Genomic DNA, 18002 nt, shown 5'->3' with positions numbered 1-18002 from the left:
TAGCCTTCTGATATCCCAAAGGGACAAACACTAGACAGAGATGGTTCTCTTCATTTTAACTGAGGTTTAAGTGACTTGCCACAAAACTCGGACTACTGCGCTGGCCTGCCCTGCTTCTCTGCACAGCTACCCTCTGGGCCCCGTCCATCCCCTAAATCACCCCTTTATTTCCACACCTGTCTACTTCCGTGAATTTCCACCTCCCTGAATGTCTTTGCTGCTTTGGGATTCTGTGGGTGTTTTTAGCTGGGCTATTGTTACCTGCTCTTCTCTCCCAAGTCACGAAGCCTCATGCTGTGGTCTGGAAGCTCTTTCCTCTCCTTGAAGGTTATGTTTTGTCTCCTCTCCAGCTCTCTTATGACCTAATTCCACACCACCGTGGCCTTCATGGCAGTTCTCACTTAATATCAAGGTCCCATTATAATATTGCTGTCTGTGAATTAATAACCTCTTGCTAACACCAGTCAGGGCAGAGAGCAGCCACGTGGTTTGCAGTGGGTGCTCGGAAAGGGGAGGTGGTGTCGGCTGCAGTCATGGCATTTTATCTCACACCTGAGCTGGGACTGGAGTGTTCTGTCCGCTGGAGGAGGGCTGGGCTTCCATAGACCCACAGCTGGGTGACAGGAGGGACTCCCTGGGCCAGGAATGCATGGTGGGTTTTCCCATGGGTTGAATATCATGGTGAGAGGTGAAAACATGCAGCACGCAGACCAAGAGGCCAGGGAGCCCCCAACCAGACCTGTCCAAGGGTGAGGGGCAACACGTGCTGAGGTGAGGGGAGCCTGGCTCTGTTTCCCGGAGTCCATTCCTGCATTTCTGTCCCACGTGGTATTTGCTACAAGGAGGCGTGTTACCTGGTTTCCACTGACTGTAAGGTCCCCTGTGGGATGCCTCAGTCATTCTTATAGCAGCCACTAGGTGGCGGGCCTCAGGCTTGTCAGAGCTGACCCAGGAAGGGGGCGATGTGGAAATTAACCCTAATTGTGACAGAGGCTTTGAAGGCTCTGCTAGAGCTTTTCAGTCCCTCCCAGATCCTACCAAGGTGCCATCTTCCCTACTGCGCGTCTGAGCTCATGCCCTCCCAAGAACAGTGGTTCCAGGAGGTACGAGCTACCAAGAGTGGGGTCAACCTGCATCATCATCTCTGCCCTGTCATTCTGCCTCATCAGCTGGGGTCCAGGGATGCGGGGACACCTGACGCTGGGTGAAGGTAGCATTAGGTAGTGGAGGATTCTTCCTATTTCCCTACCACCTCCCCCAACACACACGGCGCTCACATGATTCTAGCCTGGGTCCTTGAAAGCCCTTTGTTCAGCCTAAGATTGCCCTGTTCCTGGGGGTTTGTCTAGCTCCAGGCCTGGGAGCTCGGGCTTGTCTGGGGAGTGACTGGGTTGCATGGAGCTGGAGCTGTCCGGACCGGGAGCTTCTCGCCCTGCAGGTAGCTCTGGAGCCAAAGTGCGACAGTCCTTCACCTGGGGGTGACCTGGGCCTCTTTGAGAGCCCCCAAGCCTAAGCCACACCAGGGCAGGCATCCAGGCCTGTCCCCTGGAGTCGGGACAGAAGCATGTCTGCAGGTTGAGCTCAGAGTGGGTTTGGCCAACTCTTCCTGAACCCACTGGGGCTGATGGTTCTTTAATTTTTTTTTTTTTTTTTTTTTGAGACCGAGTCTTGCTCTGTTGCCCAGGCTGGAGTGCAGTGGTGTGATCTCAGCTCAATGCAAGCTTCGCCTCCTGGGTTCACGCCATTCTCCTGCCTCAGCCTCCTGAGTAGCTGGGACTGCAGATGCCCGCCACCACGCCCGGCTAATTTTTTGTATGTTTTTTTTTAGTAGAGATGGGGTTTCACTGTGTTAGCCAGGGTGGTCTCGATCTCCTGACTTTGTGATCCACCTTGGCCTCCCAAAGTGCTGGGATTACTGGCGTGCGCCACCGTGCCCAGCCTTTAGTTCTTTTTTTTTCCCCAGCCCCAGCAGACCTGAGGAGTACAACATGCTCACGTAAGTAGTTTCCCGAGGTATGAGGACGGGGAAGTAGAGCATACGCCGTGGAGAGTGAACTGGAATACTGGAGACTGGGTGGGGCCTGTGGCTTGGACCAGCCCTCAGACTCTAGTTCTGATCGAGTGCTACTTATGCCCAACATTCGGCCCTCACCTCCAGAGTGTTAAGTACACATTAATTTTATTCAATATAGTGTTCATTTTCTTTAATTATAAATATAATGCATGCTCACTGAAGAGCACTTGGAAAAAAATTTTAAAACCGAAAAAGAAAATAAAATCCTCCCACTCCCCTATCCCAGCTCACCACCTGGAAGCAGATTCTGTATTTTCTAGTCTTTTGTGAAATACATAGAAATTTGGAACCATATGTATACATAGTTTTTCTTCCTATTTTAAAAATCAACAGTGTAAGTATTTCTCGCTTCATTTAAGATTCTTCCAAAGGACCATTGTAATAACACCATAGGATACCGGTGTCTGGCGATTCCTTAATGGATTTAGTCATTTTCCTGTTGTTTCCAATTTTTTTTTTTTGCAATGATAATTCTCCATCAATCTTTGTCTATAATTCTATTTCCCTCAGAGAAATCCTTTCCTTGGGATGGCTAGGTGTAAGAATATGTGCATTTCAAGGCCTCTGGAAATGGTTTTTTGAAGTACCTTCCCAAAAGTGTCCAGTTACAGTGCCCCAGCAGGGCAGGAGAGGGCAGAGGGCAGCCAGTGTCTTTAGTTGACAGGAGCCATGTAGGTGGGAACCCATGTTTGCCAAGTCCCATGGGCGTGGGCTCCCTGTCCTGACTTGGCCTGCAGTGGAAGCTGTCCTCTGGCCCAGCCCTGGTCCTGGTGCCGGTCCCAGTGCTGGGCCTACCCGTAGGCTCAAGTCTCAGACAACGCTTCCTGGAGTGGGCTGGAGGAGGGCTTTAGATCAGTCGCTGTGGCCCTGAAGACTTGGATTCTTTTCCCTTAGGTCCGGCATGAAAACAGATGTGTGGCCCTGGAGAGGTGTCCCTGCTTGCATCAGGGCAAGGAGTATGCCCCCGGAGAAGCAGTGAAGATTGACTGCAACACGTGGTGAGGCTCAGTGAGCGGCTGTCCCGGGGACCCAGGCCCTGTGGGTGGAGTGAGGGCACATGCGGCCACAGGACCTTCCGCGCTTGCCTCCAGCCCCCTGTGGGAACCCGGTTACTCTCTGCCTCTGTGCCTGTGCTTCTCCATCTGTAAAATGGGGAGAATCTTTCTCATCACCTGTGCCCATCCTGCATAGACACTATTCAACGGGTTAGTACGGTATCCCTTATCCGAAATGCTTGGGACCACAGCTGTTCTGGATTTTGGATTATTTTGGACTTTGAAATATTTGCATATACATAATGAGGTATCTTAGGGATGGGACCCAAGTCTAAACATGACATTTATTTATGGTTCATATATACCTTATGGACATAGCCTGAGGGTAAGTTTATACAATATTTTAAATATATATTTAATGTGTATTTAGTATTTTCAACATTTGTGCATGAAACAAAGTTCTGTGTACATTGAACCATCAGAAAGTAAAGGTGTCACCCTCTCAGCCACCCACGTGGTGTCATGTTGGTGCTCAAAGTTTTGGGTTTCAGAACATTTTGGACTTCAGATTTTTGGATTAGGAATGCTCAACTTGTATTTCTGTTCAGGGAGATGGGCCCCACGGAAGACAGGGACCTCGCCCCACCAGTCATTGCATTTGTGGCCAAGCTGCCAGTGGGCACGGGGTCTGGAGGGTCCTGTCCTTGCGGAGGGTCCTGTCCTTGCAGGCCTTACACTGCCCGTGAGCACAGCGTGAGTGTGCTTGCAACGGCATGGTTTGAGGCGAGGGTGGCTGGTTGCCTTCTCCTTTTTCCTTGGCCATCCTGCACATAACCCCTCACCCTGCTCATTCACCCTGCCTTTGACTGTGGCTGTGCGCAGCCTTGGAGAGAGGCCTACTGGACAGAGGCAGAGAGGGCTGTCTCTTGGACTTGAGGTCTGAGCTTACCACCTCTGACGCACAGTGGGCTTCTTGATGTCAGCTCTGGTTACAGGTGGTGGCAGGGTGGGACACGTGGCAGTGGGCAGATCACTGTAGATTTTAACATGTAGCTACGTACATGTTAACATGTAGCTATGCACACAGAACCACTCCTGGCAGAAGTGCATGCTTCATCACTCTTTTCCAGACTCTGGGCTTTCCCGCTGTTGTGTCTTGCTTTTCCCATTAGCCTCAGGCTTTCAACCTCAGTGTGTCTGTTTGACAGAGACCCTGTGGCGAATCTCAGGTAGATGTGGCTTCCAGGGTGAGGCTGAGTGAATTCATAACAGGAGGCCTAAAGAGCATCTGGGCCTTCTCCCTGGCAGCCTAACTCACTTTGGACAACCCCTTCCCTTTTTTGCCTCAGTTTCCCCCTTTTAGGGAGAGCAGCTAGGCTTCCCTGTGTCTCGCTGGGCCTGTGAAGTCCACACTCCATGCTACAGGTCCTCATCTTCCTTGGGCTTCCTGGAGGGTTGGGAGGCACCCAGAGTATTCTGTGTTCCTTCATTGTCTCCATTGCCCAGATGGGCCCTTCAAAACCAAGGTGCCCAACTTGTCTTTCCTGCCATGACTGCTCCTAGTGTCTGTCGGGACCGGAAGTGGAACTGCACAGACCACGTGTGTGACGCCACGTGCTCCACGATCGGCATGGCCCACTACCTCACCTTCGACGGGCTCAAATACATGTTCCCCGGGGAGTGCCAGTACGTTCTGGTGCAGGTGAGAGGTGGGGAGATGGGGAGAGGGCGCTGTCTCTTTCTAGGAGGGGGTGGGTGGTGTGGCCTCAGCTTGGGTTCTGTGGGCCTGTCTGCAGAAACAGCTCTGGGTCTGGTTTCTACTGGAGTATTTTCCAGTCCTTCACAGAGGTGCCTGAAGCGGTTGTCCATTTTCCCTCTGCTCACCTGGGGACTTATAAAACGAGACAGAAGCTTGTTTGTTGTTGAGGATTGCTGTGGGAGAAAGGCTACTGCCCGTCCACGTTGGATCTGGAATTAGAAAAAGGCGTCTGTTCCTTCTGGTAGACACAGCCTCAGTCAGGGTGCATAGCTCAGGGAGTGGGTTGGGCTGGGATTTCAGTCCCGCTCAGCCTCCCTTCCGGCACCCTGGGCAGTGCACAGTCTGCACGTGTTGTGCAGTGGCCCTGGACAGGGGGATGGTTGAAATGATCCCTGGAGTTTGCTTCCCATGGTATGGCCTTGTGGAATTCTCTGCCATTTTAATTTCTAACTTGGTTCAATTCAGAATGGGAGGAGTGGGAGTGTGGGACACGGGAAAGTCATCCTGCCCAGCAGGTAAGAATGAGTCCAGGAGTCGTCACCGGTGAGTGTGGGCAACAGCCCCTCCGCCTCCCACTCCCCACTGCATGGATGCTTGTAAGTTTCTCTTGCTGGTTGACGTCAACTGTGTAAGCAAGGAAGTATGAGTGCTTTTTTCCCCAGAGCCGAGGCGCTGTACTCTCTGAAGCTTTAAACAAATACGGTCCCTCTGTCTCCATTCCCAAGAGGAGGGAGGGGGTGGGGGCTTGGTGTGGTCTGAATGGAAGACCACAAACCCATAGGAGCCCCAGCCCCAGAGGCTGAGTTGCAGGAGCTGGTGAGTCAGGCAGCGTGGGTGACTATGGACCGATCACCCGTGTAGAGCATGCTGGGTATGGGGCGGAGTCAGCAGCAGCCTCCGCAGTCCCCACCTCATACCTGGGCTGGCCCGGAGAGGCAGGCTGTGTGCTGGGGTCACAGGGCATGCAGACCAGGCAAGGAACCTGTGAGCCGGGGGCGATGCGCCCCTCTAGAGCTTTCCCAAAGGTTCTATATGGAAGTTTCCCAGCCTCAGCAGCAAAAGACAAGGCGGCACCAGCTTTGCAGAACAACTACCCAGCCCATTTCAAATCTGAACATCCAGGAAAAAATAATTCAGTGCAGCAAGGACCAGACAGCCAGTCAGCATCTACCGCTCCTAGCCCTTCCCTGTCCAGGCCATCTTTCCCAACTGGACCAGTTGTAAAGATTCCCCTTCAAACGGTGCCCTGTCTGTGCGCCTTGTTTTCCTTTCCCGCAGCTGGTTCTGTTGTCTTCTGACACGTTGTCCTGGGGCCCCTCCCCTTTCTGCTGTCCTCCTTTGGGGAGTAGCATCAAGACCTAACTCACTGTCTTTCAGAAATCTCAGCTGATGATAAGAACAAATAAAGCACTTACATCCTCGTTTCCTTTTTTAGCCTTCACCATGCATCAACCTAATATAAAGCCATGTAACCTAACAATCCCATTAAGTTGAATAGAATCTTAGAGGTCAGATTGTGTGTGTTGTTTGGACACATGTATGTATATGTGCATGTGTGTATGCATGAGAATGTGTGAGTGTATGGCTATGTGTGTGTGTGGGTGTATGCATGTGCTGTGTGTGTGTATGACTGCATGGGCGTATGTGTGTTGTGGGTATGTGTGTCAGAAAGGTAAGTGGTTTGCTCAGTGTTGCCAGTAAGTGGCAGAATCAAGATTCACACCTTGTTTCTTTTTTTTTTTTTTTTTTTTTTTTTTTGAGATAGAGTCTTGCTGTGTTGCCGGGCTGGAGTGCAGTGGCGTGATATCGGCTCACTGCAGCCTCTGCCTCCTGGGTTCAAGCGACACACTGTTTTTCTCAGTTGAACGTTTTATCTTTTTTTTTTTTCATCGTACCACAATAATAGACACCATGGGAGAGAGATTTGCCAGGAATGTGTCCCCTTTTGCTTAATTTTCTATGCAATTGACCAGCAAGGACCAGAACTCCCTTATCGTCTCTTCTCATCTCGACCTGGCAGTTCAGGACCTGTGGAGCTCTGTCAAACCGTCTTTGGTTCCATTTCTGGGCCAGCAGTTCAGAGGGATTCAGCCAGAATTTAGAGCCACAAAGTGCCCTGTGGTCAAACTCTCCCAGCTGCCTGGGTGGGGCTCTAGGCAAGGGCTCCAGAGGGACTCGAATGGGCTCTAGGCAAGGCCTTTGAGCCTGATGCATCCATCAAAGCAGGCCACATGTTGCCTCCCCGCCCTCCCCCGCCCTCCCCCGCCCTCCCCCGCCCTCCCCCGCCCTCCCCCGCCCTCCCCCGCCCTCCCCACTCACTGCAGGCACCTGGCTCATTTGTCGTGGGCGAGGTTAACACACCTGAGGGCGTTCACCTGGACATCCGCCTCCCCCCAGGCACACACACAGACACACATGCACAGCCACGGACATGGCAAGATCCTGTGACACATATTCAAAGGCCTGCGATGAACAGATGCCAATCTTCTGGTCTGGTGAGAGCCAGTGGGAATAATGGTCCTCTCGTGGCACTCCTCTTTCCCCAGGATTACTGCGGTGGTAACCCTGGGACCTTTCGGATCCTGGTGGGGAATGAGGGATGCAGCCACTCTTCAGTGAAATGCAAGAAACATGTCACCATCCTGGTGGAGGGAGGAGAGATTGAGCTGTTCGACGGGGAGGTAAGTGCGGCCTCATCTCCTCCACCCTCATGTCCCGCTTTGTGCTTCTGTCACTTAAGAGGAACATTTTCCAAGCATTCATTTAGAACTTGTGTGAATGGAATCATGAACAGCCATTAAAGGGGATGAGGCAGAGCTATTGCAACTGACCGTGACGTATTATTTTATGAGAAGAACAAGTGGCAGAGCAATAGGGATGACACAGTCCCATTTTAGCGACAGTGCAGAGTGTGCGTGAAGGATGTGCACATGGGTCTGCACAAACATGGGATAGAACCAGTGCTCACCTCTGGAGTAGGGTGGGGACTGGAGGGTATGTGTGTGTGTATGAAGTGATGATGTTATGGGATATGTTTCATATGTTTTTCTGTTCTTTTCAGATAACCTTTTTTTTTTTTTTTTTTTTTTTTTTTTGAGATGGAGTCTCGCTCTTTCACCCAGGCTGGAGTGCAATAGTGTGATCTCACTTCTTACTGCAACCTCCACCAGGGTTCAAGCGATTCTCCTGCATCAGCCTCCTTAGTAGCTGGGACTACAGGTGTACGCCACCATGCCTGGCTAATTTCCTGTATTTTTAGTAGAGATGGGATTTCACCATGTTAGCCAGGCTGGTCTCGAACTCCTGACCCCAGGTGATCTACCTGCCTTGGCCCCTCAAAGTGCTGGGATAACAGGTGTGAGCCACCGCGTCCGGCCAGATAAACATTTTTAAAGGAGCTCAAAAGAGTAAACTGATTCAGTCCCCTGTGTACTAAGAGCTTAAGAAGTAGTTCTCAGAAGTGTACACAAGACTCCCTTAGGAGATCTTGTTGAAAATGTGGATCCTGGATCTCCATCCTGAGATTCTGACTCAGTAGGTCTGGGTGGGGCCCAGGAACCTGTGTTTAAAGTTGCAGGTCATCCCCAGGCCACAGGTTTGGATCAGCTGCTCTGACTACACGGAGTGCTATGGAGACCCAGGCTCTGGGCGCAAACCTGTCCTGGTATATTCATTTTCTCCCGTGGCCTCAGCCTGCATCTCTGCCTTCTTCCCAGTACCCACCATTGACATCAGAGAATGGGAGGTGAATTCTTCACCATTATGGAAGAAAACTGCTTAGCAAGCGTGATGTATTAACTGCGGGTCAACAGTGTCAACTCCGTTTCAAAGAATAGCTCTATTTAGGGCAGAGTGACAGTGATGATGCTGAACAGGCGTGCAGACATGTGAGGGATAGATTTGCACATGTGATTAGCTCTGCACGTGATATGTTACTAACAAGAGGACCTCTGCAAAGGGGTGATGGCGGTTCTCAGCCTCAGTCTCAGTGAGGAATTAGAGAATCCATCACGCATGCTGAAACGGGCCTCAAGGGTGCAGCACTGGCAGGGATCGGGCCAAGTCAGGCTCAGGTCAGAGCCCTTCTCAAACCTGCAGTGTATGATTCCTGGCACTAGCACTGAGTGCCGCGTTTCCTTTTTCTTCAGCTCTGTCTCCTGATGACAGTGGCTCTGGGGAGGGGGGAGGTGGTGGGATACAGGAAAGGTCAGAGTCTACTGCTTATTTTTATAAAGGAATAGATTTTTAAACAATCAACCAGAGATGCTTAAAATCATTGCCATGTTGAAAGCCTGTCTAGGGCACCACTATATTTAATGACTAATTGTCAATAAAACACCTTTTGTGAAGTGATGGATGGTCTTCTGCTCGTTGGTTTCATAGTACTTTAATTTCATAATCATGACTTTGCTGCTACCTCTGTTACCGTCTCTTGATCATGGACGCCTGGAGAGTGGTGGTGGTAAGATGGCCACAGACATGTCCCGGCGTGGGGCTGGCCCTGCAGGGGTGCAGTGACATGTGGGGTCCTGGAGGGGTGGCGGTGCCTGCACTCGTGGGCACTGGAGACAGATGGGCAGGTGTGGAGTGGAGGGGAGGACCTGGCTGTCGAGCCTACCCTTCATCCTCCCGTATGTCTTGCTTTGTCTTCCTCCAGGTGAATGTGAAGAGGCCCATGAAGGATGAGACTCACTTTGAGGTGGTGGAGTCTGGCCGGTACATCATTCTGCTGTTGGGCAAAGCCATCTCCGTGGTCTGGGACCGCCACCTGAGCATCTCCGTGGTCCTGAAGCAGACATACCAGGTCAGTGGCTTTTCTTGCTTCATCTTGTCGGGGACTTGGCCTTTGGAGCATTTTCTGCTCCCTGATTAGCAACCCATTGTCTCTCTCTACTGTCTTGGGGGAAGGCAGTATTCAATTAGGACATGAGGAAGTCATTATTTCTTCCTCTTGCCTGATTGCCCCGGCCAGAACTTCCAACACTATGTTGAATAGGAGTGGTGAGAGAGGGCATCCCTGTCTTGTGCCAGTTTTTAAGGGGAATGCTTCCAGTTTTTGCCCATTCAGTATGATATCTTGGTTTATTGAGAGTTTTTTAGCATAAAGGGCTGTTGAATTTTGTCGAAGGCCTTTTCTGCGTCTATTGAGATAATTGGTTTTTGTCGTTGGTTCTGTTTACGTGATGGATTACATTTATTGATTTGTGCATGTTGAACCAGCTGTGCATCCGAGGGATGAAGCTGACTTGATTGTGGTGGATAAGCTTTTTGATGTGCTGCTGGACTCGGTTTGCCAGTGTTTTACTGAGGATTTTCACATGGATGTTCTTCAGGGATATTGGTCTAAAATTGTCTTTTTTTGTTGTGTCTCTGCCAGACTTTGGTATCAGGATCATGTTGGCCTCATAAATTGAGTGAGAATTCCCTCCTCTTTATTGATTGGAATAGTTTCGGAAGGAATGGTACCAGCTCCTCTTCGTATCTCTGGTAGAATTTGGCTGTGAATCCATTTGGTCCTGGACTTTTTTTGGTTGGTAGGCTATTAATTATTGCCTCAATTTCAGAGCCTGTTACTGGTCTCTTCAGAGATTCAATTTCTTCCTGGTTTAGTCTTAGGAGAGTGTATGTGTCCGGGAATTTATCCATTTCTTCTAGTTTTTTAGTTTATTTGCATAGAGGTGTTTATAATATTCTGATGGTAGTTTATTTCTGTGGGGTCGGTGGTGACATCCCCTTTATCATTTTTTATTGAGTCTGTTTGATTCTTCTCTCTTTTCTTCTTTTAGTCTTGCTAGTAGTCTATCAATTTTGTCGATCTTTTCAAAAAACCAGCTCCTGGATTCATTGATTTTTTGAAGGGTTTTTTGTGTCTCTGTCTCTTTCAGTTCTGCTCTGATCATAGTTATTTCTTGCCTTCTGCTAGCTTTTGAACTTGTTTGTTCTTGCTTCTCTAATTCTTTTAATTGTGATGTTAGAGTCAATTTTAGATCTTTCCAGCTTTCTCCTGTGGGCATTTAGCGCTATAAATTTCCCTCTACAGCGGCTTTAAGAGTGTCCCAGAGATTCTGGTACGTTGTATCTTTGTTCTCATTGGTTTCAAAGAACATCTTTGTATCTGCCTTCATTTTGTTATGTACCCAGTAGTCATTCAGGCGCAAGTTGTTCAGTTTCCATGTAGTTGTGCGATTTTGAGTGAGTTTGTTAATCCTGAGTTCTAATTTGATTGCACTGTGGTCTGAGAGACAGTGTGTTGTGATTTCTGTTCTTTTACATTTGCTGAGGAGTGCTTTACTTCTAATTATGTGGTCAATTTTAGAATAAGTGCGATGTGCTGGGAAGAAAGTATATTCTGTTGATTTGGGGTGGAGAGTTCTGTAGATGTCTATTAGGTCTGCTTGGTACAGAGTAGAGTTCAATTCCTGGATATCCTTGTTAACTTTCTGTCTCATTGATCTGTCTAATGTTGACAGTGGGGTGTTAAAGTCTCCCATTATTATTGTATGGGAGTCTAAGTCTCTTTGTAAGTCCCTAAGGACTTGCTTTATGAATCTGAGTGCTCCTGTATTGGGTGCATATATATTTAGGATAGTTAGCTCTTCTTGTTGAATTGATCCTTCTACCATTATGTAATGGCCTTCTTTGTCTCTTGATCTTTGTTGGTTTAAAGTCTGTTTTATCAGAGACTAGGATTGCAACCCCTGCTGTTTTTTGCTTTCCATTTGCTTGGTAGATCTTCCTCCATCGCTTTGTTTTGAGTCTGTGTGTGTCTGCACGTGAGATGGGTCTCCTGAATACAGCACACTGATGGGTCTTGACTCGATCCAATTTGCCAGTCTGTGTCTTTTAATTGGGACATTTAGCCCATTTACTTTTTTTTTTTGAGATGGAGTCTGGCTCTGTCGCCCAGGCTGGAGTGCAGTGGCACAATCTCAGCTCACTGCAAGCCCCGCCTCCTGGGTTCATGCCATTCTCCTGCCTCAGCCTCCCGAGTAGCTGGGACTACAGGCACCCGCCACCACGTCTGGCTAATTATTTTGTATTTTTAGTAGAGACAGGGTTTCACCACGTTATCCAGGATGGTCTCAATCTCCTGACCTAGTGATCCACCCACCTTGGCTTCTCAAAGTGCTGGAATTACAGACGTGAGCCACCACACCTGGCTAGCCCATTTACATTTAAGGTTAATATTGTTATATGTGAATTTGATCCTGTCGTTATGATGCTTGCTGGTTATTTTGCCCATTAATTGATGCAGTTTCTTCGTAGCATCGGTGGCCTTTACAATTTGCCATGTTTTTGCAGTGGCTGGTACTGGTTGTTTCTTTCCATGTTTAGTGCTTCCTTCAGGACCTCTTGTAAGGCAGGCGTGGTGGTGACAAAATCTCAGCATTTGTTTGTCTGTAAAGGATTTTATTTCTCTTCCACTTACGAAGTTTAGTTTGGGCTGTATATGAAATTCTGGGTTGAAAATTCTTTTCTTTAATAACGTTGAATATTGGCCCCCACTCTTCTGGCTTGTAGGGTTTCTGCCAAGAGATCTGCTGTTAGTCTCTTGGGCTTCCCTTTGTGGTTAACTCGACCTTTCTTTATGGCTGCCCTTAACACTTTTTCCTTCATTTCAACTTGGTGAATCTGACAATTATGTGTCTTGGCGTTGCTCTTTTCAAGGATTATCTTTGTGGTGGTCTCTGTATTTTCTGAATTCGAATGCCAATATCAAATTTTCTTTAGGTTTCTTAAAGAGGCAAAGCAATCATGCTCAATATTGTTATAACACTGCAGACTATTCTAGGATGTTGCCTTACCATTTAGCCATGGGCCGGCACGTTTTGAGAGCTATTTGTAAAATTGCTAATAACCAACTTTTGAGAATGGTTCCACTATTTAGGGTCCAACAGGTTGTTGGAACATGAATGATTTAAGTGCCATGTATGTGACAAGTGGCTCTGGCTACTCTGGCAGCTGCTTTAGTTAGGCAGGAATGGGCCTCCACAGCATCTCTGATAACACTATCCATTTGCAGCTTATACAAGCCAGTGAGGCAGCACTGCCCTCACTTCTCTGTGGCAGCCCATCTAATTCCCATAAAGCATTAACAGCTCATTCATTCATTTATTCAACAAATACTAAGTTCCTGTATGTGTCAAACATTGTCCTAAGCACTGTGGATACAACAGGGGAAAAAAAAGTCAGGGGTGTGTGTGTGTCTGTGTGTGTGTGTGTGTGTGTGTGTGTGTGTGTATATGTCTGTGTGTGTGTGTGTCTTCCATGTATTTGTTTTTTATTGCTGCTATAACAAATCACCAAAAACTTGATAGTTTAACACAAATTTATTATCGTATGGTTCTGGAGGTTGGAAAGCTAAAATTGGTAGGCAGGGCTGCATTCCTCCTAGAGGGTCTGAGAGAGGTCCCTTTTCTTGCCTTTTTTACATTCTGGAGGCTGCCTGCATTCTTGGCTTGTGGCCCCATCCTCCATATTCAATGCTGGCAACGTAGCATCTTCCACTCTTTTTCTCTCTTTCTGCTTCTGTCTGTCACAACACCTTTTTAACTCCGACCTTCCTGCCTCCCTCTGATCAGATCCTGTGATGACATTCAGCCCAAATGGATAATCCAGAATAAACTCTTCATCTCATGGGAGCCACGGTTTTGCCTTCCATAACCCTGGTGTGGGTCATATTCTAGTGGGAATGTTACTATAGATAGTTTTGGCTGATGGGCCCTGTGAAGAGGGAATGAGTCATGCCAGTATCTGGGGGAGAGTTTAGGCAGACGGAACAGCACGTGCTGAGGCCCTAAGGTGGTAGGTGTCTGAAGCAGTTGTACAAGGAGGCCAGTGTGGCTGCAGAGGAAGGACTTGTGGGGAATAGTAGTTCATGAGGGCAGGGAGGGGCAGTAGCCATACCATGGAGGCTTCTAGGCCATGTAAAGATTGTTGGCCTTTTGCCCAACAGTGAGGACATTCTTCTATGTTTCCTGGTAACTTAAACCCCTTATACCAAGCCGAACTCTGCTTATTGAAGCAAAATAGAATACATTTTTTCTGTTTGTCTCAAGACCAGGGCTCTAAGTGTGTTGTAAAAGTATAGCACCTTTTCTTCTCCAGGCCAAGTATTTTCAGTTTTTTCTGTAGTGTTTTTGTTTTATTATTATTTTTAGTTGACTTTTAACTGTATGTATTTACTGGTGACAGTGTGATATTTCAATACGTGTATACAGTGTAATGATCAAATCAGGGTAGTTAGTATATCAGTTCCCTCAAACATTTACCATTTCTTTGTGTTGGGAACACTCAAAATCTGCTCTTCCAGGTACTTGAAAATATACAATAAATTGGCCGGGCATGGTGGCTCATGCCTGTAATCCCAGCACTTTGGGAGGCCGAGGTGGGTGGATCACGAGGTCAGGAGCTCAAGACCATCCTGGCTAACACGGTGAAACCCCGTCTCGACTAAAAATACAAAAAATTAGCCAGGCGCAGTGGCGGGCGCCTGTGGTCCCAGCTACTCGGGAGGCTGAGGCAGGAGAATGGCATGAACCCGGGAGGCGGAGCTTTCAGTGAGCCGAGATTGCGCCATTGTACTCCAGCCTGGGCAACAGAGCGAGACTCTGTCTCAAGAAAATAAAAATATACAATAAATATACAATAAATTGTTGAGAATTATAGTCACCCTGTGGTGCTACAGAACACTAGAACTTTTCCCTCCTCTTTCCATAGTGTTTACTTGTTTCTCACTCATTAGTAACTGCTTTTTCAGAACTCGTTGCATGTTGCACTCCATGATGGGTGAACATGGAGAGAGGTGAGACACACCTTCCTGATGACATTTGCGATAGAGCAGAATTCTGCCCAGCCTGGTCTGAACAGGCTGCAGTTCTCCAGGCAAGGGGACTCACCTGCCCAGAGGCAGGCAGTTCTGTGACGTTCCTTCCTCAGACCCCTACACCTCCATTGGTGGAGAAGTGGAACTGGCTCCTCTCTCTGCTTCTATGCTTGTCGGGGACAGTGACAGTTCCCACCAGTGATCTCGGGGCCAAGGATGCCTGATTCCCACCTCTGCCCTTGGCTGACTATGTGACCTGGGCATGTTGCCTCTCTCTGTTTCCGTAGCTTTAAATAAAATGGGACCAGCAAGGAAGCTCAGGAATAGGTCTTGGCAATGGCAAGTCTTTGGTGCCCACCTCGGGCCTCCTCTGAGTCTCTGTCCTGCACCTCCTCTTCCTTGAATGCCCTCTGCCGCCATTGCCGCCAGGAACGTTCCCTTTTCCCCCGAGGCGGGGAGCATGCCCCTGGGCTGGATGGTGCTGATCCCCTCAACTTTTCTCTCAAGGAGAAAGTGTGTGGCCTGTGTGGGAATTTTGATGGCATCCAGAACAATGACCTCACCAGCAGCAACCTTCAAGTGGAGGAAGACCCCGTGGACTTTGGGAACTCCTGGAAAGTGAGCTCGCAGTGTGCTGACACCAGAAAAGTACGTCTGGGTCTCTTGTGTGGACAGAGCCCAAGAGCCTGCTTCCTGGAATGTCCCCCTGTCCCCATTCTCATGGGGGCTGGAAGAGGCTTGTGGGCGGTATGACCTTCAGGTGGCTGCAGGGTGAGGAGGGGAGGGTCTCTTGGCTCCTTCTGGGCTCAGTAACCCCAGTCTCACCAGTTGACGGCTGGCCTGTCTCTTGCCTGGTTCCCAGGTGCCTCTGGACTCATCCCCTGCCACCTGCCATAACAACCTCATGAAGCAGACGATGGTGGATTCCTCCTGTAGAATCCTTACCAGTGATGTCTTCCAGGACTGCAACAAGCTGGTGAGGACCTTGAGGGTAGTGGGAAGCAGATGGCCCCAAGGCTTGGCCCGGTGGTATCGACACTGAGCGTGACCTTCTAACATGGACACTACCCTGGTGTCTTGACATTATCTGCACCAAGACACCACTTCAGTTTTTTTCTTGGCTTTCAATCTGGGAAACAAAAAGTAAAATCAACAGTTTCTAGAGGAAGCAATGCCCGGCGAAACATTTCCTTCTGCATGAGAAGTAACTCCCCTTGGCATGTGCCAGTGCTTCTCTTTCGGCCCCAGTCTTAGGATTCATTCTCATATTGAAGTATCTTGTTTTCAACACTGGAGCCAGAGATTTCCTTTTCCTGTTACTGCTGCATTTGTCCAGACCAAAAGACCTTCCTGTCCCACTCCCCAAAAGCTCTTGGGGCCCATTTCTTGTCTCACAAATTCTTTTCTGGTCTTAATTTTGGTGATTTTGAGTCCTCATATTATGACTTATTTTTGCATCTTTCTCTCCAATGACAAGGAGGATTTCCCCAAGGTTAAGTGCAGTTGTCTCTTCTTTTTTTTTTTTTTTTTTTGAGACAGAGTCTCGCTCTGTTGCCCAGGCTGGAGTGCAATGGCATGATCTTGGCATAGTGTAGCCTCTGCCTCCCGGGTTCAAGCGATTCTCCTGCCTCAGCCTCCTGAGCAACTGGGATTACAGGCTCCTGTCACTATGCCCAGCTAATTTTTGTATTTTTGGTAGAGACGAGATTTCACCATGTTGGTCAGGCTGGCCTTGAACTCCTGACCTTAGGTGATCTACCCACCTTGGCCTCCCAAAGTGCTGGGATTACAGGTGTGAGCCACCGTGCCCGACCATAGTGCAGTTGTCTCTTATCTGCTGCATGTATGTGGGTACACATATGTGGACGTGGGCACATGTGAATACAGAAGTCTATGTACACACACAGCCATGCATACATACAGGCTGCTGTGTAGCACCACCAATGTGGGAGAGACTGGAGACTGGTTGAAAACATGGACCTCAATTCTCTGTCTATCCAGTGATTTTCAGTCTCTGAGGTACTCCAAAGGATTCTTACATTCCCTGGTTTGGTGGAAATCGTGGGCATCTGAGTTGGAAGAGTGAGGACAGGGGAGGAGTTGGGGACATTGAGACTCTTGGAACGTCTTGGAAACAAGGACCCACTCAGTGAATGAATTCATTTTCTGTCATAACTGCCCTGAGAAAGTCCAGTGTGTGTAGAGGCGTATTTCGGGGACGAGGAAAGGTGGGAACTGGTTGAACTGGATTTGGAATCAGAGTCTAGGCCCTGTTGTCCCACATACCTGCCCCATGGCGCAGTGAGGCAGCTGCAGGGTCTGATGCATTTCCCCATTCTCTTTGCTGAAATGAGGCAAAGACAGTGACCAGCACGTATGTGTGTGTTTTTGTAAAAACACCCAAATGCTCATGAGGCTAAGAGTGGGTTGTGAGGACAGACGGGTGGCTGAGACAGGGAGGTAGGCAGAGGGACAGAGGAAATGTTCTTCTGGAAAACTCTGGCTCATCGTGTTCTGCAAAAGGCCAACAGCCCTGCATTATTCAGCCTTTCTTGCTGGAATGCAGATTAGAAACTAAGAATCTTTCCTTCCCTCCAGTTTCCTCTTTGAGACCATTGAGCTACATTTCTCCTTCTACCTGGACGCCCCCTTACCCTTAAATTGACCATCAGAACATTTGCACCCAGACTAAGAGCCAGAGTTCCTGACACCTGGCCATAGGCCTGGGCCATCTGAGGCTGCCTTTGCAGGTGGACCCCGAGCCATTCCTGGATGTCTGCATATACGACACCTGCTCCTGTGAGTCCATTGGGGACTGCGCCTGCTTCTGCGACACCATTGCTGCCTATGCTCACGTGTGTGCCCAGCACGGCAAGGTGGTGACCTGGAGGACAGCCACATTGTGCCGTGAGTCCTGACGCACTCATGTTCTCAGATGCCGTCCCTTCTTCCCATGTGTCTATGCTTTAAGACCTTGTGAATGCAGGAGGATACCTTCATGGGAGAGAGAAGACAGAGCTCTAGTTGGGACTGGATGGCCAAGAGCTAAGGAGGGTTAAGATGTTGGCTTAGTAAGAAGTTCATATTATGGGTGAGGCAGGACATGGATTCAAGGCATGAATATGTGGAGATTTTTCTTCTGGAGAGATTCTGGCAGAAGGAGAAGAGGGAATACTGATGAAAAAGAAGGAAGTCGATTTATGTCTTTAATTAGGCACAATTATATTTGCCAATATGAGTGATCAACTCATACATTCATGTCTATAGAGTCGTCTTTCTTTGGATGTAACCAACTTAATGTTTTTATGTAGAAAACTGGGCCAGGCACAGTGACTCACACCTGTAATC

The 18002-nt window shown here is 48.6% G+C and overlaps 1 protein-coding gene across 2 annotated transcripts in view; it reads left to right on the top strand.

The window, feature by feature from the left end:
• VWF (von Willebrand factor) overlaps window positions 1–18002 on the top strand; it is a 186831-nt gene that overhangs the window by 94214 nt on the left and 74615 nt on the right. For both annotated transcript variants that reach the window (XM_050747383.1, XM_050747385.1), the window contains exons 19-25: window positions 2969–3072; window positions 4633–4771; window positions 7375–7509; window positions 9486–9632; window positions 15162–15302; window positions 15517–15630; window positions 17405–17561. In XM_050747383.1, the coding sequence (XP_050603340.1) occupies window positions 2969–3072; window positions 4633–4771; window positions 7375–7509; window positions 9486–9632; window positions 15162–15302; window positions 15517–15630; window positions 17405–17561 (937 nt within the window). The remainder of the gene's footprint in view (window positions 1–2968; window positions 3073–4632; window positions 4772–7374; window positions 7510–9485; window positions 9633–15161; window positions 15303–15516; window positions 15631–17404; window positions 17562–18002) is intronic.

Source organism: Macaca thibetana, chromosome 11 (assembly GCF_024542745.1).
Source record: "Macaca thibetana thibetana isolate TM-01 chromosome 11, ASM2454274v1, whole genome shotgun sequence".
In the NCBI taxonomy this organism is placed as follows: Eukaryota; Metazoa; Chordata; class Mammalia; order Primates; family Cercopithecidae; genus Macaca; species Macaca thibetana.
The sequence above is the reverse complement of the archived record's forward strand: the minus strand, read 5'-3'. Positions and strand labels throughout refer to the sequence as shown.